The 26,291-nt window shown below is 38.3% G+C and overlaps 1 protein-coding gene across 1 annotated transcript in view; it reads right to left on the bottom strand.

Annotated features, from left to right (window-relative positions):
* Positions 1–26,291, bottom strand: part of bean1 (brain expressed, associated with NEDD4, 1) — a 56,921-nt gene that overhangs the window by 11,655 nt on the left and 18,975 nt on the right. The window contains exons 4-5 of the mRNA XM_084404294.1: positions 10,137–10,337; positions 7,425–7,566 (exon numbers count right to left, since the gene is read on the bottom strand). Of these exons, the coding sequence (XP_084260420.1) occupies positions 7,425–7,566; positions 10,137–10,337 (343 nt within the window). The remainder of the gene's footprint in view (positions 1–7,424; positions 7,567–10,136; positions 10,338–26,291) is intronic.

Here is a 26,291-nt window from a genome sequence, read left to right as displayed (position 1 = left end):
AAAATAAAAAATAGCAAAATAATATGTTTAGGTAAAGCAATATCACAATAACACACCCATGCTATCAGACACATCAGACCAAAAGCACGATTATCACTATACGTATGATGAATTGTATTTTAAATTACTTAAATTGTAAATTACATTTTAGACACAATATTGCCGGTTCCGGCTCCATCAACTAAAATAGTTCCAAATGAGGACTTGTTCCGATCCTAAATGAATTAATGCTGTTGAAATAATCGGTGGAATGAATGATTCAATCACTCACCCATTAAGGCTAGACTCCTCCTCAGCATTGAGCGCTAGTATGTGACGGTCTAGTAAGTGCGCATGGAACATCACACATGTTCCTGCCCCCACGGTCATGGTACGAAAATACTATTAAAACTTAATTTTGGAAAAAATACTTTGTATTAAAAAGCTTTGTATTGAATTAATAAAAAGCCAGTTAATATAGTGAATGACATCTGTCTGTGGTCTCCCAGTGGCTTATATTGTTGGCAGTTTAGTGTTCATTTAATAATTTACAACAAAACAAAAGATAACATGTATGCCTTCATCCCTGAAAACATTATGTTTTGTCTTACATTTCATAATGAACTCAAACAAGCTCGGTGCGGATTCGTTTTCCGTCAGTTCTTTTTCATGAATTGGAATGTGTGCAAGGGATTGTGGGTGATTGAAGGACGCGAAGGATACACTTGATGCATCCTTCAGAATGAGCTGACTGAAGGACACGAAACGAAAGCTTCCTTCCAAAGATCATTCAAATTGAGATGGCCTTCAGCACTGACGTGGCAGCTGAGATATGCAGCCTTACTAGGACACAGCCTTCCGTTTGAGAAGCACCCTCAGTGTTGTTGAATGAATCGGCTGAATGAATGATTCAATTATTGTCTGGAAAGTTCACACATTGCCACCTACTGGCACATAGATGTAGCCTGCAGAAAGAGTCAGTGAAAAATCCCCATCACTAAAGACCTGGGTATACTTCATTTTACGCATTCCGCATCGACTTGCGCACAGTTGTGCGTATGAGCATTTCAAAGTACACTCCTTTGGCCATGAGCGCAGGAAGATGTGTCCGGCACGTGCACACTATCTTGCGGATTTTGTTTTCAAGTGCTCAAATCCCTCAGGCGCACCATCTGCACGGTCAAAAAAATTGGGCTGCACGCAGACGGACTGCCGAAATATACTTTGGGCTTAACACAGACTGACAGTCTATGTGGAATGTGTAAACACAGAGAAATAAAATATCAGCACTAGGGTTGTGCAACGATTAATCGCAATTAATCCAAAAATCCAAAATAAAAGATTGTGTTTACATAAGATATGTGTGTGTACTGTGTATAATTATTTCGTATATATAAATACACACACATGCATGTATATACACTCACCTAAAGGATTATTAGGAACACCATACTAATACTGTGTTTGACCCCATTTCGCCTTCAGAACTGCCTTAATTCTACGTGGTATTGATTCAACAAGGTGCTGAAAGCATTCTTTAGAAATGTTGGCCCATATTGATAGGATAGCATCTTGCAGTTGATGGAGATTTGTGGGATGCACATCCAGGGCACGAAGCTCCCGTTCCACCACATCCCAAAGATGCTCTATTGGGTTGAGATCTGGTGACTGTGGGGGCCATTTTAGTACAGTGAACTCATTGTCATGTTCAAGAAACCAATTTGAAATGATTCGAGCTTTGTGACATGGTGCATTATCCTGCTGGAAGTAGCCATCAGAGGATGGGTACATGGTGGTAATAAAGGGATGGACATGGTCAGAAACAATGCTCAGGTAGGCCGTGGCATTTAAACAATGCCCAATTGGCACTAAGGGGCCTAAAGTGTGCCAAGAAAACATCCCCCACACCATTACACCACCACCACCAGCCTGCACAGTGGTAACAAGGCATGATGGATCCATGTTCTCATTCTGTTTACGCCAAATTCTGACTCTACCATCTGAATGTCTCAACAGAAATCGAGACTCATCAGACCAGGCAATATTTTTCCAGTCTTCAACTGTCCAATTTTGGAAAATAAATGCAAATTGTGCAAATTGCAAATTGTAGCCTCTTTTTCTTATTTGTAGTGGAGATGAGTGGTACCCGGTGGGGTCTTCTTCTGTTGTAGCCCATCCGCCTCAAGGTTGTGCGTGTTGTGGCTTCACAAATGCTTTTCTGCATACCTCGGTTCGGTTGTAACGAGTGGTTATTTCAGTCAAAGTTGCTCTTCTATCAGCTTGAATCAGTCGGCCCATTCTCCTCTGACCTCTAGCATCAACAAGGCATTTTCGCCCACAGGACTGCCGCATACTGGATGTTTTTCCCTTTTCACACCATTCTTTGTAAACCCTAGAAATGGTTGTGCGTGAAAATCCCAGTAACTGAGCAGATTGTGAAATACTCGTCTGGCACCAACAACCATGCCACGCTCAAAATTGCTTAAATCACCTTTCTTTCCCATTCTGACATTCAGTTTGGAGTTCAGGAGATTGTCTTGACCAGGACCACACCCCTAAATGCACTGAAGCAACTGCCATGTGATTGGTTGATTAGATAATTGCATTAATGAGAAATTGAACAGGTGTTCCTAATAATCCTTTAGGTGAGTGTATTTAAGAAAAATGTACACACATATACACACATATATTATGTAAACACAAACTTTTATTTTGGATGCGATCAATCGTTGCACAGCCCTGAAACACAGCTCAGCCAATCAGATTGGAGGACCGGCACTAACTGTAGTATAATAAGTTTATTTCCATAAAAATAATGGATTATTAGCATTAGATGCATACTTTTCACAGATAAAATGTGGTCAAGAGTGTGTAGTCGTAATCTTTCATCATCTTGCCACATCATCTCAACAGAGGTGTGCGGGTATGGACCGCCTGTCTCTAATTAAATTTAGTATCTGGACCGAGGGTCGGATATCTCTCCCAAATAGAATTACACACCATTCAGTAATTCTTAATAGGCCTCCAGGCCAGCACTAATATTCTATATCAGTCATAATTTACTTTTTAATAGGAGGAGGCCCTGCTCTTTCAGGTAGCTCTTGCTCTTGTGGAGAGGTAATTTCACCCTGTTAAAAAGCCCCTTCACAGAGCTTTACCAGAGGGCTCTGCCAGCCTAATGGAACTGTCATAGAGATGTAAATACCATTGGCACTTTGTGAAACAAGCCATGAAGGGCAGGCAAGTTGAGCACAAGCATGACCCTAACTAAACATTGCCTCTCTGATACGCACACACAAGCACAAACAAAAAGATGCTTAACAATTTAGGCATCTGATGCAACTGAGGAAGCACTTCAGCACAGAGAAAGAACAACTACAGGAGTGATAAATAACCTAACTAGACAAAGTCACTTTGAAAGTAGATTAACTGACTCAACAGTCAGGTCAATCGCATGAAGTCACAAGTCAACCTTCACTTCAGTCAGGTTGAGTCAACATCTTTGACAGCAGCACACCACGGGTTATATTTAAGAGCAGGGAAACATTTACACGCAATCCATTCGATACGGTTCAATATATTCAGGCAGTGGCGCTGGAATGAATTTAAATGGGGATTAAAGGGAAAGATGGGCTGGTTATGACATCATCAAGTTCATGAATTATAATTGGCTCATGCTGACATTGCCAGGTAATTTTCCTAGACTGTCCAGCCATGTAACTTAATATTCATGAGCTAAGTCTTCACCTTGGTTCACTTCATAAATATCCAGTTCAAATATCACCTTTATGTTTTTCACACAAACTTAACTGTTTTTGATGAAGTGTCTAAGTCATGTTAATCTGTAAATTGGGTCTATACAGTAGCTCATTTAAACGGAAAAGTAGACTTGAAGTCCATTCTCCTGACATCTGAAAGCAATTATTCTTTTTTCTCAAGTCAAATGCATAAATGAACGACAAACATATCGCACTTTCCAAAAAAAAAAAAAAAAGGTTTGTTTTGGCATGCTAGATGCATGTGGGTGTAGCAATGCACATTCCTTGATTTCCCATCTATTAAAAACTGCCAGTGTGCAGTGTGTGCTGTCAAGAGCGCACACTCTCATTCATTTTATATCTGGGAGACTCTCTGTCCAATCATTTTGTAGGTCAGTGGATATACGCATGGGTCAGACACCTGTATTTTTTTTTCTTTCCTAATGTGGCAAAGATAAAGGTGTCTTTTGCACCCAAATATATAAAAAAGAACAAAAACAAACACCAGGTACTAAAACTACAGCAATGATAGTATAGTCCATCACAATGATAGTGTAGTCTATTATAGTCTATTGTTCTGTTCTGTTCTGAGTGCCATGTTTTGGTTGCTTAATTTTTCTCTTACTTTTACTCTCCACTATCATAACTCTCAGGATTTTTCATTGGTCGATCATCATCAGTAACACTATACTAGAAATGCAATTTTAATGCAAGCGAACAGAATATTTTAATACAAGTCTATTTGGTTGAGTAGGCTAAAGGTGACAGTTTGTGCAATACATTCCACAATCACAATGACCTTAAAAGTGGTATTTGAGTTCTAACATCACTGACTTCATTAAGGAATACATTACTGAATAATCAGAAGCTATACACTTCAAAACGATTTTGACAATTTTAGAATGATTTACTGTTATGATATCACAAAGACACCTGAATGTACACTGTATATCCAATCCCCCAAACAGTTATAATTATTTTGGAGTTCATAGTTTCTTAAAATAAAATATTAGAATTTATAGACTCATAGATTATAGTTACATGATACAGAGTATAGTATAATGATTTCAGGATGTATAGATTCCACTGAGGTCATAATCATTTTGAAACGTATCGCCTCAGATAATGTTTTTGCATTGATTTTTGTAGTGTATTAGTGAGGTTCCTTTACATAATCAAATTGCTTTCGTGGAGCTCTGAGAAACAAATGCTAAAAACAGCAAAGGCCACTACTCATTGGAGCTACTTTTTTCTTTTTATCTGGTTTTCGCATCCAACCTAAAGTCACTGTATAGAAATGATCTGATAAACAATAAAACCTTTCTCACTCTGAAACATCCCTCTGTGATGGGCTCCCCTACCTGAGAAGAGTATTCTATGGGTCGCTGTGTGAAGGCAGGCATGCTAAATGGCAAGGAAGGGAACTGACAAATTCTTTGAAGATGCCAATTAGACAAGCTGCCATTTAGATCAAACACACCAAGCCTTTTTCAGTGCAAAGCCATGGCATTTATCAGCAATCCCTGCTTGTTAGGAGAACAGGCTGAAGGCTAAAAGTTGAAGGTGTCCAACCTTCCTAACAGGATGAGAGAACCTTCTGAACAGAGAAAGGAAAAGGACTGAGAGCTGAGAAGAGTGAATACAACTACCCATCTGGTTATTGCAGACTCTTTTTCTTTTTTTGACCATTTCTCTTTAATCCCTAAACTTTCAAGCAATACAAAAAAATAATAAATAACACAGACTCTAGTTTTAGCCAACACATGTCCCTAAAGAGGAGGATTTGTGTCAACACAGAGCAATTCTGTTTTTTTTTTTTTTTCAGACTTCACAACTCATTTAACTAGAACAGGTTTATTTATTTTTTCAAACAGACAATTTAAGACTGAATGTCTGCATTCGGTAAGGTGGGTGAAATTTAAAGCTCGGCGAGTGTCTGTCGGGCTATAGTTTTTGTGGTGTGCTCCGCACGTCGGCTCTCGTTGGGCTCAAGTCGTGGCAGTTTGCCCAATTCAGCATGTTGAATCGCCGTCAGGAGGACCGTCGGTGAGAGGGGAACTCTGATTGGGTGTTCAGTTTAGCGAATGAGTCAGTGGATGAGAATTAAAGCGAAAGTGATGAAAGAGAGCAAGTAAGTCAAGACGACAGACAGAAAGCTGATCTAATGTTATGTTATCCTCGCCGAGCATTTCAAAATGTGAATATTTTCATAATAACATGAGTCGCTTAAAATGAAGAAAGTTATCAACATAACTGATATTCAAAATGGTAAGCAAAATGGTAATGCGGCTTTGTTTACGTTTCAGATATCTTGTATATCCTTGTTTCGGTTTCTCCTTTTGAATGACGAATATAGACTATTGATAGCTGCTGATATTACAGTCAGTTCATTCCTTACACGCTGGCGCAGAACGCACGTGCTAGTTTGCAGTTGGCTGTAGTCTGTGCTGTGTGTTCAGTTGGTCCAGACGCAGCCGACGAGAGGCGACAACACAGTCGGTTTTCATCGCCGCTAGTTCTTTGAAGTCGGTTTGGTGTGTCCCAGGCTTTACACTTCAAGTGAAATGAAATATGGAAAATTATGGTGGACTGTTTCTATCTTCATCTTCTCAAACTGGCTTTTAGCTTAGTTATCAGCCCATGCTATGCTAAAGCCTTTAAAGATGGTGGAAAGGACGGCAGAATGGAATCCATTAAAGAGGCAGTGTGCCTTCTCTGTCACAGCCGATAAAAGTGATCTCATTACTGATTACACACGCACACGAACTCATCTTCCTTCCACTGTATATACAATATATATAGGATACAATGGGGCTAAAGGCACACCTTAAGAAAAATGTAAAATGTAAAAATGCAACAGATTTTGTGTGTAAATAAATCATAAAAGTGGTATGAAGTGGCAAGGTGGGCCTTTTACCACACACACGAGGTAAAAGGCTCACCAGCATGGGGCAATAGGCACACATTATTTATACAATACTTTGGCTAAATAATTTGTTTTTAATAATGTCTAAGTTGATACTTGTTCAAAACAATCACTTTAGAAAAGTTTGCTCTATTTTCTGTTTCTTCTGATATAAATATACTGTCATTAAAATGTTAATATAAAAATATATTTAGAAAATACATACAATTATTTTAAAATGTAAATATTCTGAAAGCATTGAAAGAGATCCCACAATAATTTAATTTAGATTTACAGTAGTAACAAATAATGTTTTATTATATGATAATGATTAATATCATATTTTTAAATATGATGGTTTCATTATAAATATGGTGATTATCTCACCCAGCTTAATATATGATATTTACCATCTGAATCTAATGTCATGTCAACAAATGGAAAAGTCAGTCAGCTGTTTATCATCATGTTAATTATTGTGCGTTTAGCCCCAAAAACCATACTTTTACATATTCTTCCAATAATGAAAAACTGTTGCTCTAATTAGCTTGAACAAAAAAGAAATTCATTAATAAGACCTTTGTCTTAAAATGTATTCAATAATTTTAGTAATTATATTAAAAAACATAAAATATTAGATCAAAGTAGTCCAGAACCCACGTTCATCTTGAAAAGCGGATGTTTTGGAAAGTGCTGCATGAAGCAAGTTTTTGTAGAGGAAAATAAAATCAAAGGAGCCTTTATGTTGTACCCTATCAATCCAGAGGTAAAATGTTACTCACTGAGGTGGGGAATCTGGGTACATGACGTTGACTTGAGACAGTGTCTCCACATAGGAGTCAAAGTCAAAAGCAGGGGGAAAGTCCTCAACACAAGTGGACCTCAGCTCTCCAATGGAGCCACCATATGAGAGGCCATCTGGAGCTGTAGAAACAACAACAACAACAACAACAAAACAGGTGAATTTCTGTCTCTTATAAGTTTGAGAATTTTAGTGAGTCTTTCATACATTGCAAATTGTTTTGTACGTTATTTATTGCCAAAACCAATATTGTCATGCTCTTAAAGGGATAGTTCACCCAAACATTTTAATCATTGTCTCACCTCTCCACCATTAGTCGTTCCAAACCCAAAACACTACTGTTCATCTTTATAACACAAATGATATAAAATATATATAAATATATTTTTAATGAAACCTGAGATATTTTGGTACTTCATTGGAAATCTATTCCACCAAAACTTTGCTGCTTTGTGGTTTAACCCAAGACTTCTAAAAAGAAATTATCACTTTATGTGATAAACAGATTACATTTTTAGCTTTTATTCACATATATATTGATCAACATTCAACACACATACATTCAACACATAGTGGAAGCTCAAACATAGTTGATTGATTGCTTAAGAACAAGATATGTTCTCACATCACACAAGCACATTCAAGCTTCCATTTTTAATTCCTAAATTAAATCCGTTTATCATATAAAGGGATCTTGTCTCTTCAGAATACTGGGATTAAACCGCTATCTCTTTATGCACTTTTTGAGCAATCAACGTCTTGGTTGTGTAGACTTTTAATGGAGGGACAGAAATCTCTCAGATTTAATTAATAACATCTTCATTTGTGTTTCGAACATGGGTTATGGGTTTGGAACGGCATAAAGGCGAGTAAATGATGACAGAACTTTCATTTTTGGGTGAACTACCCCTTTAAAGCATTGCACTAGCAGTGACAATGTAATGTGCATGAAAATATGGTTATGACATAAAACCATTTTCTGTAAAGTGTTAGTTCACCCAAAAATGAAAATTCTGTCATAATTACTCATCCTCCTGTCGTCCATGGCAGTATCTTACGTGTTCACGTGAGCACAATGATGCATGCGTGTGGTGCTGACATAAGAGCCGGCCAATACTGAGCCGGTGTTCTGACGTAGAACCCGGAAGTGCTGCACTGTGTTTACAACGTGAATAGCATCAGAGACTGACAAGGAAGAGAAAAATTGTTGAATAAAGTCGAAAGCTCTCAGATTTCATCAAAAAGATCTTCATTTGCGCTCCGAAGATGAATGAAGGTCTTACGGGTTTGAAACGACATGATTCTTTTCTTTTTTTTTCATTTTTGGGTGAATTAACCCTTAAAGGTCTGCCACACATAAAGACATCAAGGTAAAGGAACATGCAGATGTCCAATCTAAAAGATTTTGTCCAAAAAAGGTATACCTCTGCATAAAACATACTGCTACATAATAGCATTATAGGTACAGACACTGCCAGTATTTGTAATCGTTGAACAGCAAATGAGAATGTGAATGATTTTATTTTATGTGTCCAATTCATTTTAGGTGCCTTATCTATCAATAATCACATGGATTAACAAAGTATGCATTACATTGTGACACAATCACAAAACAAACTGCAGTAATGTGCCACATAAATTGTAAAAATTAGACTAAAATGATCATACATAAAACAACAGTTAAAGATTTTCATAGAACATTTAACTCAATCAAGAATAAATAAAATAAAAAATCAATAATTTTCATGATATAACTGAACATAATAGTGAAAATGTCACTGCATAAGATAAAAAAAATAAAAAAAGAAAGATAGCACAGAAACACAACAACATACAGTAAGTATGTTAGATTTCAGTAAAAAAAAATATATATAACACAGAATATGACCATGGAACATGATAAAATACACCAGTGATTTCTCTGCTAGGACAGTAAAATCCAAAGTACTGTATACCTAAACCTTCAAAATGCTGCAGTTTATAATACAGTCAATGCCAAATAATATAGAAAGGTATTGCTGGCCATATTACTAACTACTGGGTAAGGCTAACCAATAGACTCAGTAAAGCTATACAAGGACAGGCTTTCGGCTTGCATCATTCCCTGAATCATCATTCCAAAAAAAATAAAAATATGCATTGAAGGGATGCTTAAGTTTCAAATTTTCAAAATAACATTTACAAAAAAGTATGACAAACCAACTTGTCATGCATGTCACACAAATAAGAAATGTAAGAAATGTATTTCAATTAATCATAAAATGGCCCTGATATGTCACTAGACATTAAGAAATCATGTTCATTTCAAATACTTATATCACTGACAACAGTAGTCCGGCCAGGATATTGTCATTTAAAAAGTGAAGTTGCAGCCCTCAACTGATGTTGATGTTGTCATGTTGTGTTTTGGCCTGAAGCTCCATCCTCCACCTATCTACCAATCACGAAGTCAGTAGTGTCAGTAGTGTTTCGGCATCCACATACGGCTCCTTTAAGTTTCAAATTTTCAAAATAACAATAACAAAAAAGTATGACAAACCAACTTGTCATGCATGTCACACAAATACCTATGCCACAACACAGTAGTAGACAAAAACTGCACACAGTAGTTTCACTGACAAGGCTTAAGTCTGTGAAACCAGGCCTATGTGTTTTTGATATGTTATGGAGCCCATGAAGTTAGGTCACTGACCGTAGCTGGCACGCAGGTGGGGGTTGCGCAGTCGGCTGTCTTTGCGCAGACTGCCCACAATGATGGTGACGCAGGAGAGGAAGAGCACCAGCCCGATGACGATGCCAGCCACCACCAGAGGGGACACCAGCAGGCTGGCTTCATTACCCCCTTCTTGGCAGTCTGGGTACTCATGAGCATGACTGCTCTGGTTTGAGCTCGCTGAATGGAGGACATGGTAGAACCAGAGATGGGATTGTGTGGGGGTTCGAGAGAATGAGGGAAATGGGAAGATGACATGAGAAAAAGAAAGAAAGAAAGAAGGGAAACAGGAGAGAAAGATGAGACGGATGGTCAGTTTTTAAAGCAGTTTCAATAATTTACAGTAGCAACTGTTACATAAAACACAAAAGAGACATTTTCTTCTTTCCCACACAGATCATAATGGTGTGGGATTATGTCAGTTTCCATATAATAACCCTTCTTTGAGACACACAAACACACTCACACACCTACCTCTCTGTGTACCGCAGATCAGGAACGCTCCCCAGACTTTCATCCCTCAGTGGATTAGATTCTCAAGTCTGCAGCGTTAAATTTTTAATCCTGACCCGTTTTAATTTTTAAATATGCGGGTGGAAGACTTTCATTTCAACTCACATGAAGCCTAACTCCAGCCATTAGCTCCCCTCTGACTTCCTTCACCCTTTCCATTCAGACCAGAGAGAAACCAAAACAAGATACACACACACACACACACACACACACACACACACACACACACACCAGAGATACAGTCAGATTCAATAAAGCCTATTGGGAAAGATGATGATATTAACACTCTGTGGGCTTGAGGCCTCCAGCCCTTCCCGGAGATAAACAAGACTGAAATCAAATCAGTGAATCTGTGGGGCCAGCAGTGCTTGAATGGTAACCATATTTATTCTAAGGACAAAGGAAACATTTGGAAGTGTCTAGCGTGATCAAAAGGTCGCCCAAGGTAAACAAAACACTTCAACTTTCTCAATACATTGCACATCACCTCATATCTCAAAGAATCTGAAAACAGTTTGTTCGAAGATTTAGTCTCTCTAAGCCCCTCCTTTCCCAGAGCTACTCTATTGGTCAAATGGCCCAGGCTGTTGCGATTGGTCTACTGCTAGCTTACAGCGCGTCGGAAATGAAACGGCCATTACCATATCTGAATTTCAGCTCCAGAGGCTTCATCAGCACTTGTATACACACAATGATGACGTCGATTTTCCGTATCAATTCCTGCGCAAGTCCTCATCCTTTTGAAGAGCATGCAAAGTGAATCTGCAGCAACACGAACCAAACTCTTCCAGGCCTCAGCTACAACTACAGTGTTTGAGGGTGGTTCAAAGTAGACACTGTTAGAGATAAGCCAATAAAGCCCACAGGCTGGAATTATGCAAATATCACACTGTTACGTGAGTATGTAACAGGAAGTGAGACAGAATTTGCTGATGACTCGTTTCGGCAGTTTAGAATTGATTCTTTCGTTTAGGAGACAACAACTTTATTTGTCGTGCACTTTGATCTTTAAAACTTTGAAGACCTTTTACTTTAATAAACAGCTAAAGAAATGTAATGTTCAAAAAAGCATAAAAGGGGCAACTTTATTGGTCGAGCTATATCTTGATTTAATTGATCACATTTTCTGCCTGGAATGATTGAGCAAAATATCACACCTCACTGATACCAAACAAAGCCACAGGTAGTTCAGAATACTAGAAAGACCCGACACAAAATAATCTCAGTCAATCAAAAGACCTCGACATCAATAATTTAACACTTTTACCATCACATGTGCTTTCTCACACAAGGAGCAACAGAAAGAGTTACCAGTGTGTAATATGGGTTTAAAATATAAATTCATCAAAAAAAAGTATATTTTTATATTTTTATAGATATATTGCACTCAGAGAATGAGTGAATATCACCTGTGCTGCGTTGCAAACATTTGGAAAAGAAACTGAGGTGCTAAATGTTGGTCTGTTAAACTTTGTGAAGGTGGAATACAGCAGTGTTGTTAAAACACCTCAATGCTCATGAGAGTCATTAGAAACATGCTGTGAAAAACACGGTTGTGTATCAGACTTGGTTCATTATTATTAGTTCACAAACCTTCACAATTATTTAAACTACAGAATAAATCAATTAAGCAGTGGTATCAGTCAAATAGTCATTAAAATGTACTTTCAAAGACACTACTGTTAAAAAGTTTGGGGTCATTAATTTCTTTTAAAAACAGTCAATACATTTATCTATCTTTTGAACATTCTATTCATAAAAGAATCCTGAAAGAATGTATCTGCAGCACTGTTTTAAACACTTATAACAATAAGAAATGTTTCTTGAGCACCAACTCATCATATTAGAATGATTTCTGAGGATCATGTGACACTGAAGACTGGAGTAATGATGCTGAAAATTCAGTTATTATAACACAGTTATTTTAAATCGTAAATATATATTACAATATTATTGTATTTTTCATCAAATAAATGCAGCGTTGGTGAATGGAGAGCATAATAAAAACATATATATATATACAGTGCAATGCATAAGTGAATACACCCATGCTAAAGTTGACTAAAAAGAGGAATAAAAATCATATTTTGGAAATTGAACTTAATGCCTTAATTTAAAAAATTAGGAAAAATCCAACCTTTAAGGACACCAATTTTCTTTGTGAATGAATAATGTATCGTAAATAAATAAATGTTCTTCCTTAAAATACATGGTGCATAAGTGAGTACACCCCTATGTTAAATTCCCATAGAGGCAGGCAGATTTTTTTTTTTTTTTTTTTTTTTTAGGATACTAATACTATGCATCCTGATAAAGTTCCCTTGGCCTTTGGAATTAAAATAGCCCCACATCATCACATAGCCTTCACCATACCTAGAGATTGGCATGGGGTACTTTCCATAAGATCATCTCTCAATGCAAATCAAACTAGCTATTAGGCTAACTGAAATAAAACCATGCCATGTCAAAACACGTCAATTTCGCAAAAACTCGCATTTATCGCAAAAAAGTTTTTATGCTTGCATGAGGTGGTTTTTCAGGCAATTTGAAAAATAAATATTTCGCAAAACTCCAATGGAAACGTTTTTTGCGCATTTACAGGTCACCTGACGTAGAAGACGCGGTGTGTTTGGACAGAATACGAGACAGAGTTCTTTATTAAATTCATATAAGACAAAAAAATTACAGGAATACTGGATTCTAAACCTCAAATAAATGCCACAATCACGACCTCGAAGCAGATATGAGGGAGAAACACCCAGAAACATCTCATATGTGCCGCTCAAGTATAATAAGGGTCGTTCCTTACCATTAATGCTTGGAAACACACATACATCTCCTTCAATTAATAATAATGGCTAGTGCAGTGGCTGGGATTAGTACATAAACCTACCAACGTCCGTTGCCATGGTTTTTGGAACGATTTAACTTATCGCGAGAGGAAAAAATGAAGTTTTAGCCGCATAACATCAGTTAATGTTAACGCCGTCATTTCGCAATAGTTTTTTTGTCGACATTTAGAAAAAACTAAAAAAACGGTTTGCGCAAATCTGTAATGGAAACGCGCCTAGTGTGTATTTAAGTTCCTGTCTGTGTTCTGTTTAGTTGTCCGGTAATGTTTGTGCACAGCACACTGTCTCGCACGTTAAGTATCTTGTTCTGTGTTGCTTAAATAAACCCTGTGCTAATACCTGATCTTCTTCATCTTCCTTGGATCATTGCATTACAGCTACAGACTAATTCTAACCCTAAAACTATTTTTTTGTAGAAGTGAATATGTAACTAATTTAGTGTGTGAATTCAGTTTTCTTTTCTCCTGGGTAATTAGCAGTGGTTAAACGTCACAACTTTGAATTCAACTCATTCATCTATGTGTTCAGATCTGATTTATTAGCATTACTGTGTACTATTCTGTGGGTGGTCAGTGCTGGTTGACAGTGAGGTCTCTAAAGACCACATGGTTGTGTCTCCAGGGCTACAGCAGCATGGAAACCTCCAGGCATCCAGCTGGTGTATGCTAACATGTCTGCTGTGTCCTCTTCCTCAAGATGTGTGCTATTATGTGCTGAATCTGACTGAGATTGCATTTGGGAGATCAGTTCACTCCGGTCAGACTGGATTCAGTCAAAGCGTGTGGCTTATGTAAGTAGTCATGTCCTTCTGCTGTCCTTCCCTCTAGCCCTTGCATCCTTGTCTAAGATACAAACTCATGGCTTTATGCAGAAGGTTGCAGCAGACTAACATGCAACTCTATTGCATAATAACAACAACTTATGCTTTTTCTGCTCTTCTTTAGCCTCTTTTACACACTTTTACACACACACACACACACACACACACACACACACACACACACACACACACACACACACACACACACACACACACACACATTCTTGTACATCTATCTTTATGAGGACATTCATTGACAGTGCAATCTCTAGCCGCTTACCCTGACCTTACCCATCACAACTAAGTGCCTAACCCAAACCCTTACCCTAAACCTACCCTTAACCTAATTATAACCTTATCCCTAAAACCAAGTCTTGACCCTCAAACAGGCCTTTAAAGGGGTCTCAGAAAATGAGGACAAGCCAAAATGTCCTCACTTTACTCTCTTTGTCCTCACTCCAATGGTCTGAAACTCAAACTGGTCCTCACAAAGATAGTTGTACAAGTACACACACACACACACACACACACACACACACACACACACACACACACACACACACACACACACACACACACACACACACACACACACACACACACACACACACACACACACACACACACACACACACTTCTTCTCTTCCTGCTCTTGTCATGGTTCCCACTGGGAACAATCCAATTTTGTGCCACATATTTCCAAAACTACAGCCCACATTTTGTGTTCAAAATTAGGTACTTTCTCACACTCCTATTTTCAGTTCTACACTAAGAAAATACTACTCTAAAACTGTCTTCTTTATTGTCTTTTTGCAGTAAAAAATAAAAATAAAATAAATCTAAGCATTCTTAAAACAAGATATATATATTTTAGAGAAAACAGATAAAATATACTATAATATTTAAGGTAAATTCTTAAAGTTTTTCTGAATTGCTAAAACACATTTCTTGAAACCATCACTCCCTTTCTCAAAACCTTAAACACAAAACCAAAGAACCTCTGACTCTTCTGGCAAGATCAAACTATTGCCTCAAAACCATTTTATCTGTGCTCAAAATCAAACAATGCTTTCAGATCATACACACATGAGTCAATATTATAAACACTACAGATCATTCGTTAGACACTACAGAAAAAAAAAGTATATTGTAACAAAGTAAACAAATTTCGCAATTACATAAAAATGTATAGTAATCACAACTTACAGTAGTAAGGTGAATAAGTTGTATACTGTGGACTGCAAATGGTATTATACTGAATATTGTAGTATTGAACGTCTGTATATTCAGCTCTTGCATACTGTGAAAATACAGTGACCCAACTGCAAAAGCCAAAAAGGCTATAGTAAAAAAACTCTAAATGAAAAGCATGTTACAGTCACTGTAACAAAATCAAGGTCAGTGAGAGAGATTGATTCTGCTTCAGCATCATGTCTTCATGTTGGTCTGGCCGGAGGACTTTGTCCACATCACAGACAATGTCATCTCAGGCAAAGGTAAAAACCCTAAAGCAGATCCAGCCTTGACAACATTCTCCACACCTTTGCTCTTTCTCATCCTCATCCTCTTCCTCCTTGTTCACCACCTCTTATACACATACTCTTCCTCCTCTACCTCTTATATTGTTTCCATTGTTCCAACATTTTGAGTAAATTTTGGGACTCTGAACTGACTTGTGTTATGTACAGTTGGTTTGGTCACACCATTAGAAAAAAAGTGTGAACAATTTTAAGTCGTTGTGTGTAAACGATGACAACTGTGTTGCAGTTGTGTTTAGCTTTCGAATACCTGTGTTTAGCGTTTTGAAACATAAGTGCATCACATGCAGTGCGAAATGTGTTTTAGTGAGTGAGAATGGCCCTCATTTATCAAAAGTGCGTACACCAAATTTCCAGCGTACACCTGGCGTACACCCAAAACCACGGTGACTTTGAGATTTATCAATATGGACGTTGGCGTACGGCACGCTCAAATCCTACGCCAGCTCAGGAGGTGGTGTACGCACGTTTTGAGTGCGGGAATGCGAAGAAAAACAATTCCTAATACCACAAAACGCACTGACAAACTAAAAGATATGATAGCCTATCAAAGAGAAGGTTCTCTGCGCTTCTGTAATCCACAAACAATCCGGTGCAACCAGGGCAGGACAATACAACCAGACAAAAGGAATCGCCGGTGCAGCACAGATGTCTACTAATTAAAAATATTTATTTAAGGTGCATAACAATAAATGACTAACGTTTCGATGTAATGTTACATCTTCATCAGAGTCCTTGGAGAGAATGAGCAATGAAGCCATTAATAAAGATCATCAACAGGTGTGATTAAGTAGGGGTGTATTTTTGGCCACCCAAAAATACACCCCTCTAAACCAAGGTGTCACACTCACACATCAATCATTAAAGGGCAAGTACCCACATACAGATCAAAAAAAAAAAAAAAAAAAAAAAAAAAAAAACAACAGTTCACAATACAATGGGAATAAAAGTATATTCATCTTAGGTACTGTATTTTAATATGCTTAAATGTTTAGAGAAAGCATGTTAAACTCAATTCTTCATTTAGACCAAAAGGTTCTCGAGTGTTAAGTGTATGTATCCAGAACGCTTCCCTGCATAGAAGTTTATTGATAATATCACCACCTCTGGGTGGGGGTGTGATTTTCTCAATTCCCCAAAACTTCAATGATGCAGGGGAACCATGATTAGCCTGCTTATAGTGCCTCGCCATGGCATATGTTAAGTTCTGGGTACGAATTGCTGTTTTGTGTTCAGCTATCCTTAATTTAAGTTGACGTTTTGTTTGACCTATGTACACCAGTCCACAGGGACACTTTAGAAGGTATACTACGTGAGTACTGTTACAGTTAATGAATGAAGAAATAGAATATTTCTTACCAGTGCGGGGATGTGAAAAGTCTTTCGCATTGGTCGAATTAGAGCATTGCGCACAATTGCCACATTTATAGAAACCCAGAGGTGGGCTGGGAAGCCAAGTAGTAGAGGGTGAAATAATCATATCTGAGTGGACCAATTGGTCGCGAATATTGCGGGCGCGTCTGAAAATAAACCTGGGCGGCTCAGCGCACTCACTCAGATATGATTATTATATAGATATGACTCTAATTCGACCAATGCGAAAGACTTTTCACATCCCCGCACTGGTAAGAAATATTCTATTTCTTCATTCATTAACTGTAACAGTACTCACGTAGTATACCTTCTAAAGTGTCCCTGTGGACTGGTGTACATAGGTCAAACAAAACGTCAACTTAAATTAAGGATAGCTGAACACAAAACAGCAATTCGTACCCAGAACTTAACATATGCCATGGCGAGGCACTATAAGCAGGCTAATCATGGTTCCCCTGCATCATTGAAGTTTTGGGGAATTGAGAAAATCACACCCCCACCCAGAGGTGGTGATATTATCAATAAACTTCTATGCAGGGAAGCGTTCTGGATACATACACTTAACACTCGAGAACCTTTTGGTCTAAATGAAGAATTGAGTTTAACATGCTTTCTCTAAACATTTAAGCATATTAAAATACAGTACCTAAGATGAATATACTTTTATTCCCATTGTATTGTGAACTGTTGTTTTTTTTTTTTTTTTTTTTTGATCTGTATGTGGGTACTTGCCCTTTAATGATTGATGTGTGAGTGTGACACCTTGGTTTAGAGGGGTGTATTTTTGGGTGGCCAACGCCCCCTTAATCACACCTGTTGATGATCTTTATTAATGGCTTCATTGCTCATTCTCTCCAAGGACTCTGATGAAGATGTAACATTACATCGAAACGTTAGTCATTTATTGTTATGCACCTTAAATAAATATTTTTAATTAGTAGACATCTGTGCTGCACCGGCGATTCCTTTTATATGATAGCCTATATTATTACCCACTGTAAAAAAAACAACAACATAGTAATTATAAACTTCAGTGTTTATTTTTGTGCAACATGGACTTCAATGTTTAATTTTGTGTGACTTTACCAAAGCATTTGATGCATTATGTATTCCTTCAGTTGCGAGCCTGTGCGCTTTACCTGACGTTTCAAGCCTTGTTAAATACTTTCGCCTGGCTCCGCAGCGCGAGTCTCCGCAGACTGCGCGTTTATACTCGACGCGCTCGCCGTTGTACTATTCTTTAAAACGATGGTTAGGCCAGGGTTAGGCCCGGCAGGTGTGCACGGACTGGGTTTAATAATGAAAGGCTTTCAATGACCAAAAAATAATTCAGACTGACAAAATAATAAAAATGACATTCTTCTTCTTTTAAATAATAATAATAATAATAATACAAATAATAACGACATTCTTCTTCTAAATAACAATAAGCGTCATTAATAATAAAAATCTAGAAATCAATTTTGTTTCTTTCCACTTCCCTGGTTTCTCTTTCTCTTTCTCAAAAGAAGTTTCTCTTCTTTGCCGTCTTCCGTGTGTCCATGGCGTAAAATGAGGGCGTGGGGGGAGCGGAGACTTGAATACATAGGGGCGTGTTATTCTAATGACGCTCGTTTTCAGCCGCGGCATTTATCAAGCGCAGGTATTGCGTACACCTGGATTTCAAAGGTACGCACAGCTTCATAAATCAGGCGGTGAGAGGAGTGTAAGCATAATCTTACGCCAACATATACGCCCGTTTCTACGCAAGAATGATAAATGAGGGCCAATGTGTTAAGAGTTTTGAAAAAGAGTGCATGAGATTTGCAAACAGTGTTTTAGCTACCTGAACTTGTTTAATGTTTTACAGAAAGAGAGATTTATTTGAGAAATTGTTTTAGGCTATTGAGAATTTGGTTCAGAGAAAGAGGTTGAGGGCCAGATGTACGTACATTTGCGAACGCAGCGTTAATAGCGCCATGGCCAAGACGCTGAAAGCGCTTGATGTGAAACCGCAGTGTGCGTGTTATGTACCAAACCTGCAGTTCATCAGGTAATCAGCGCCTGTCCCCACCCACTATACCGTAAACTGCGCGTATTTAAACGCGCATTTGAATGGTCCTCCTCCTCTCTTTCCACCATGGATCAGCCACCAAGTCAAGCAAAACAGCGAAAACAGAAATTTTGCGATAGGTTGATCTGCTTGTTCATGAGGTAACAGCAAATTTAAACATCATACAAGGCCGGAATTCCACACCCACACAAAAAGAATGCCATCTGGACCGAAATCACACCAAAAAAAAATCAATGCAATATCCTCGACCCGCAGACAGGTGGAAGAGGTAAAAAAGAGGTGGCAGGACCTCAAACGCTGTACCAAAGAAGAAGTTGCATTTAACAGGGCACAGGCCAGGAAACCCGCTTCCTAAGTTACACCTGCTTTTAAGAGGCGGAGAATTTTCAGCGCAAAATAGAGGCGCGCTTTCACCGGCTTTTTCTGTACATAATGCGGAATACATAATTAGGCGCAGTTTATGCTTCCCCTCCCATCTCTTTATGTGACACTCCCACTTTCCCCTTGACCATCCCATGAATGCATATGCATGACACAAAAAGCGCATTTTGCCATTTTCAGTTCCCGCGACCGGCAGTCGGTGCACATACCTCGCCATGGTTTTATGCGCACTTTGCGAAACAAATACGCCTGAAGTGGGTGCAAAAGCGTTAGTACATCTGGCACTTAGTGTTTTAGCAATTCAGAAAAACTGTAAAACAAGTCTTACAAGGGTAATACAATTTTCCTTCTTTTTGTTCCCTGTAAAAATACCGAAACTTTTCAAAACTCTCTACTGAAAAGTCTACTGAAACTAAGTGTTAAAAACGGCTTGCTCTAAAATGATTCGATTTCTGACCCACTCAAACCCAAACTGTAGTTATAAACTGTTTAAATAATCCAGTATTATGCATGATTCTTCAAAAAAGGGTACATTGCAAAAGACAAAAAGGCTTTTCCATGTTGCTGAAGTGTTCAGCATGCTATGCAAGGCAACAATAGACTCAGTGCCGAAAACTCAACTTGGACCTACGCTCCTGCTACACGTCACCGCTCTGCTCACGTGGGCAGTGTGAATAACCTGTTCATTTGGACTGCTTATGTGCTGCTTTGCGGTGCAGTGTGAAAAATGTTGAAGGGTCAGAGAGAGGGTGGAAAAAGTTTATATAAAACCGCATTATGATGTAAGTACAGTAAGTATACGTGTATGTTCTTCACATAGACTTAGTCAAGATTTTTCCTGTCATTTAGACTCATTATATCATCTCAAGCTGACACCAAGAAACCAACCAAACACATATTTCAGATCATAAGACAAAATTCCAACACTTTACCACCTCTCTATGTGAACAAGCTAAACACGATTCAGGAAATTATCATTTCATGGCTAGAAGATTTCTCTATAGCGGATATTACAGTAGGGTCAGATTTTTGCTCCAGCGCAAACCCTATTTTGGTGTTAAAAAACTACTGCCAGGATTTACTAAAGACACGCTGCAGTGAAAAATTAGCACTGAAAAGGCTTGGACAATTATTTTTGCCGCTGACCTTATTGCATATGCATTTGTAGGATTTTCCTTTTTAGATGTAAAATGTTTGGGAGGAGAGTATTTCAATTTTGGTTTGCGCTAGTCACATTGCTGGTATTAGCGCCTTTATTTACCATTTTGTGCCATTTTGATTTGCACTGGATTCACAAAATCTTGCTTGATTAATTAAAATTAGTTCAAGAACGGAAAGACCATGACAATAGGTTCAGGTCTCATTTCAAGATGGTCAGCAGCAAACAATGTCCAAGTTTTGTAAGGCCCTTTATATTAGGGAGAGTAAAACCATTGAGGTAGATTTTATCTGAGCACTTCTCAGTGTGATTACTGTCCACATAAATAAATACTTGCAGCAGCATTTACAGAAACATAAGGACTTCATTTAGATCTCTCACCAACCAGGATGAAAAGTGTGTGAAGAGAAGGTCACTCCTACCCACACATCCAGCAGCACACACAACAACACACACAGGAACAAATACACACAAGCCTCTAGAAAGCTGATTCTAATAAACACAAGCCCTGGTTTGTCTCACTGAATATTATATTAATAACAAGGAGAGCACAAACAGTACTACAAATCAAATGTGATGAATCTAAACAAATGATAAGTCCAATCATAGCTCAATATTAAGAGTAAGAAAAAATGCAGTACAGTGGGGGTCCAAAAGTCTGATCTAGTTTTTTTCTCTCTCTCTCTAATTAAAGGAAGACAAACCAAATAAGACATTCTGAAATTCATGTAATTTATTTTTCTATTCAACTTGTAATTCTGGTAATATACTTTGTAATTAAAATGTTGCATTTCCCACTGTTTGTACAACTAATGCAAATATTCATACATGATATTCTGTAACCTATAACATACACACCTAAATAAAGCATACATTCTCACAGGAAGAATACTAATGTGGCTCACTACGTCACAAAATTGAGTGCAAAACAAAGTTTAGAAGGCGCTGCAGTCCTGTATGTGAAACCATTGTTCTGGTGTGTAAAGAGACACACAGGCAGCATGTAAACACAGCAGGAGAAACTGTCAAGATGTCTTGGTCAACAAATCCGTAAATATCATTGTCGTGATCATTTGGCCCTCTAAGAGTACATGTAACTGTCATATTATGGCTTGTTGGGTTGCCACACTCTGCAATGATGTGAAGTGGCAGGGGTTTTAGAGGCTAAAAATAACAAGAGAGAAAAATGTGAAGTAAGTGACCTGAGGGGAAAATTGTAAGAAGGAAATATAGAATCTTATCATATTATGGGGTGGCTGGGTGTTTGAGTATGACCCATCTAAAACAGAGCAGGGTGATAATACATGTGTAACTGAAACAACTGAAATACATTCAAATGTTTGGGGTCAGTAAGATTTATATTGTAATAATATTTCTAAAATATTAATGTTATGCAGCCTTGGTGAGCACTTTAACTTCTTTCAGGACTTTTTAAAAAATCTTACCAACCCCAAACTTTTAAAAGGAGGTGTATGTATACTTTTTTTATTTCAATTTTTTTAAACTGTTGAGAAATAAGTTACTGATTAAATAAAGCTTTTACTCTTACGGCATGCCAATTCGGAGGAAGCTAACCCCATGAAATGTTATATATATGGACAAGTACCACATAAGTAAACTTGTAAATGTGCTTCACACCTACAGTACAAGACAAACTGCTTCTCCTGAACCTCATGAGAAATGCCATCTGCCAGAGTCGTTAAAAGTTGACATAACCTTTTACTCATTTCCACTTCTGGGTCCTAAGAGATCCAGCTAAGAAGGGCGTGACAGATAGTGCAAGCCTTGACACATCCTTCAATCTCTCCAGCTGACCCAGATAACACAGACCATGACTGAAAAAGTCTACCAGGCTTCTAAAATTGTCAAAAAAGCCTATTTTAACTCGGCAACTCTAGCGAACTCTAGTCACTTCTTCGCTGATTTTCCCTTTTGTTGTCGCATTTTTTCCCCACGAGCTCCCCCTACAGCTGTGGGGGGGGCGTATATTTCACAACACGGTCGTAAAAAACTCACATGCGGCGGCCTCCTCCTCCTCTCTACCGCTGCTCATGTGCGTTTGTTATGATCGGAGCAAGCCAACTGTATCGTGTGGAGCTATGTCTACCGAGGTGGGTAATACATCATACATGCGTGTGTGTTTATGTCCAATTGCCGTAAAGCAATTTGTGTTTCGCGCTCGTTCTCGTTTCTCACGAGACTTCCAATTTCTATCTTGCCGGGACGGTAGTCCCCAAGTTGCAAGGTTGGTTTTCCGCCTGGGAACACTGGGGGGTGCGGGGAAAGTCACCAATATCACCAGAACAGGTTGTTTAACCATCCAAATGATTTCTAGACAGTTTTATTAAGTTAAAAAAGTTCTGCTTTAATATTGTCATATTAGTCACATTTAGGTAAATTTTAGTATACACTTGTCACATGTATGTTCTGTTTACTTCAGTTTGTGTTGTCTGTATTAGTTCTCGTTAGTCACTATCAGGGCCGTCGCTAGTGGGGTGAGAGGTGGTGACAATTATAGATACAAGTATACAATTACAAAAAGGCACAGCTGATTGGTTGCAGTTGCATCAGCGTCCAATGAGCTAGAGCTCAACATTCAAACAAATACCGGGATTAGCAGTCTGCAGCACACTTTCAGAAACCCTCCACCTTCCCCAGCTCCACCTGTATAGAGCTGCTACAGGGGTTAAATCGTCTATGTTATGTGCTACAGTAGCAGCAGCGTAGCAGATCTATTCCACCAAGACCAAATACATTAACATTGCCATATCCATAACCATGCCAATCTCTCCGAGAGTTGTCATGATATAACTTATTTTTATGAGTTAAAGCAATGTAAAAAAACATGTTGTTATAATTTATTGATCATATTCTGTTACAGAGAAGAATTGGTTTATAATTAGATTAATGAGCTTTTAAAGAAATAAATGGCACGAGTTTAAAACTTGTGTTTTTAAATCTGTGATGCAAAGCAGGCAAAGGACTGATGAGATAAGACAGAGGGAAGAGCCCTTAGTGACAAGGTCACAGGATGGACAGACGTGTTGTCCAGAACACACAATCCATTCTCATAAAGCTGGAGAGGGCCGCTCCAATGAACAGCTATTGATCCCGGCTTTGGTGTTTTGTTTCCTTTTAAATCAAGAGAGGATTTTCATGCTTCGACGCCTCGGTGCTATCTTCTTTCCAACAACCCATTTAAAATCAGACAAGCACTTGGACTTAAAATAACGAAGGATTAAAATAATAAAGATTATTTACTCTAACTGTGGATAATACTGCTATAATTAATATTTGGAATGAAAATTATCACAAGGCTTATATAACCAACAGAGGAACAACAGTAATAAAAAACTAATAAGACTGCAAAAATGTACCCAATTATATCATAATGAAATACAGAAGCTAATATTAGAAACAAATAAAGTGAGGCAAATTATTGCAACGGTTGAGTTATTACTGCTATAGTCTCTTGTGCACATTAATTGTGCATATTATTGTCTTTTTCATGCTCTCATAAATATCAGAATAAATCTCACTAACAACAGTTTATTTCCCTCAGAAGAAGCCTAACTGTTCAGAGGCCTTTATAGGGACACATCTGCAGAAGCAGCAGTGCTAAACTGTCACTGTTCAGTTCAGGACATCAGTGTGTTGATTTAGCAGCAGCAGTGCAGCTTCCGAGTATTGAGCAAACGTCAACTCTGATCCAAGATCAGCACTGTGGAAAGCATTAGGCAGTCATGTCAAATGAGCCACTGAGCGAGGGGAAGCATGCAAAGTCATCAACACACAAAAAACCTCTTGTTCCCTCATGCCAAGGGCAAGTCTGGGCACACACCTTCCTATAACAAAGACTTACGAAGTAAGGAAGAGTTCATCACAAAATGAAAACTGTTAAAGTAGTCCACACAGTGGATTCATATTATATACAGTAAGTCTTCTGGAGCCATACGATAGCTTTTCGTTATTAAAGGGGAAATAAATCCCTCTCTTGGTGTTTCCAAAGGCTATTCTTCAAAATGGCACCATATGCCGAGAAACGACACATATAAACCAGTGATGGCATTAATGATTGTAATCCTGGCGCCAAGAGTGGGGCTGATGTGTACGATTCAGTGAAGGGAAATGCTCCTCTCATAAAGCCATCATATGTCTTTAGAAGACTTAGTAAAAACCTAGTGCATGAGTCATATGGACCATGCCAACTTACACATTTTTTTGTGCTTACTCAATAGATAGTTCATCTAAAAATGAAAGATGCGCCATCACTTATTCACCTTCATGTCATTCCATACCTGCATTATTTTTGTAAAACCTGTCTTTTTTTGTGTGTGCCTATGATGAAAGTCAATGTTCTTCCAATTTAATCTCATATGTTCCACAGCAGAAGAAAGTAAGTCATACAGGTTTGCAACAACATAAGGTTGAGTAAATCATGACATAATATTCAATTTTGGTGAATGGTGCCTTTAAGCTTGACGGACATGGTCATTAACAAATCTGCATAAAAAAATATTCACAAATTCTCCTTTTGCATACATAAAAATAACAGCATACATATTTGGAATGGCTCAAGGGTGATAAAATGACAGACTGTTCATTTTTCGGTGAACTATCTCTTAAATGTTTACTAACACCTGAACACAAATAAATCTAATGCACATTGTGATATCATTTTTTCGTGCACATGCATATTACGTGTATAGGTATGCACGTTTGAATATATATGTGCGCAGGCCTATAGTCTTTCTTTACAAATTGACCTAAACAAATTACTTGTCTGGCCTTAAAAATGTATAATACAGAATTATTTATCGCTTCCGCGTAGCCATGTGAACTGGAATTATTTTGACAGCGTTTTATCTGTACAGAGGTAAAGGGAAGGAGGCCTTCACAGAGGAGAGACTAGTTGACACTTCAGGACTGCGTTGTCGTCGTGTCCAGGCGCAGGTTCCTTTATACTGTTTGTACACTGCACCTTGTTACCTTAAAATGTGTGTTCACACCCAAACAAAACATGGCAAACCCGGATATAACTGACATTAAAATCTTCTGATCTATGTTCATCACTGGTGTATTTCCTCTAAACTGTGTGCGCACACACACACACCGATACACACCCACACAACAGTTTGGATGAGCTGTTCACAGCTGGCGTAATGCATTCATAATATTTCCCCTGCAGGGCCTTTAATGTGAGTGTGCGCGGATAAGCAGAAGAGTCAGCGGTGATCCTGCGGGCCTGTAACGGATGCTGGCTGTTTGCTCTGTGACGGATGGTGGATAATGGATCTGATTGTGGCAATGATGTTTGCTCCCGTCCGCCGCCTGTGCTGAAGGCGGTCTCTGGGAACACTGTGTCACTGTCTGGCCTTGTTTGATGAGGTTTGTTACTGGGCAGTCTGTCTGTCAGCATGCTGGGCTCATTCTAACCACCCCAA

Source organism: Rutilus rutilus, assembly GCF_951802725.1.
Source record: "Rutilus rutilus genome assembly, chromosome: 3".
Classification (NCBI taxonomy): domain Eukaryota; kingdom Metazoa; phylum Chordata; class Actinopteri; order Cypriniformes; family Leuciscidae; genus Rutilus; species Rutilus rutilus.
Note: the sequence above shows the minus strand (reverse complement) of the source record. Positions and strands in the feature narration are given on the sequence as shown.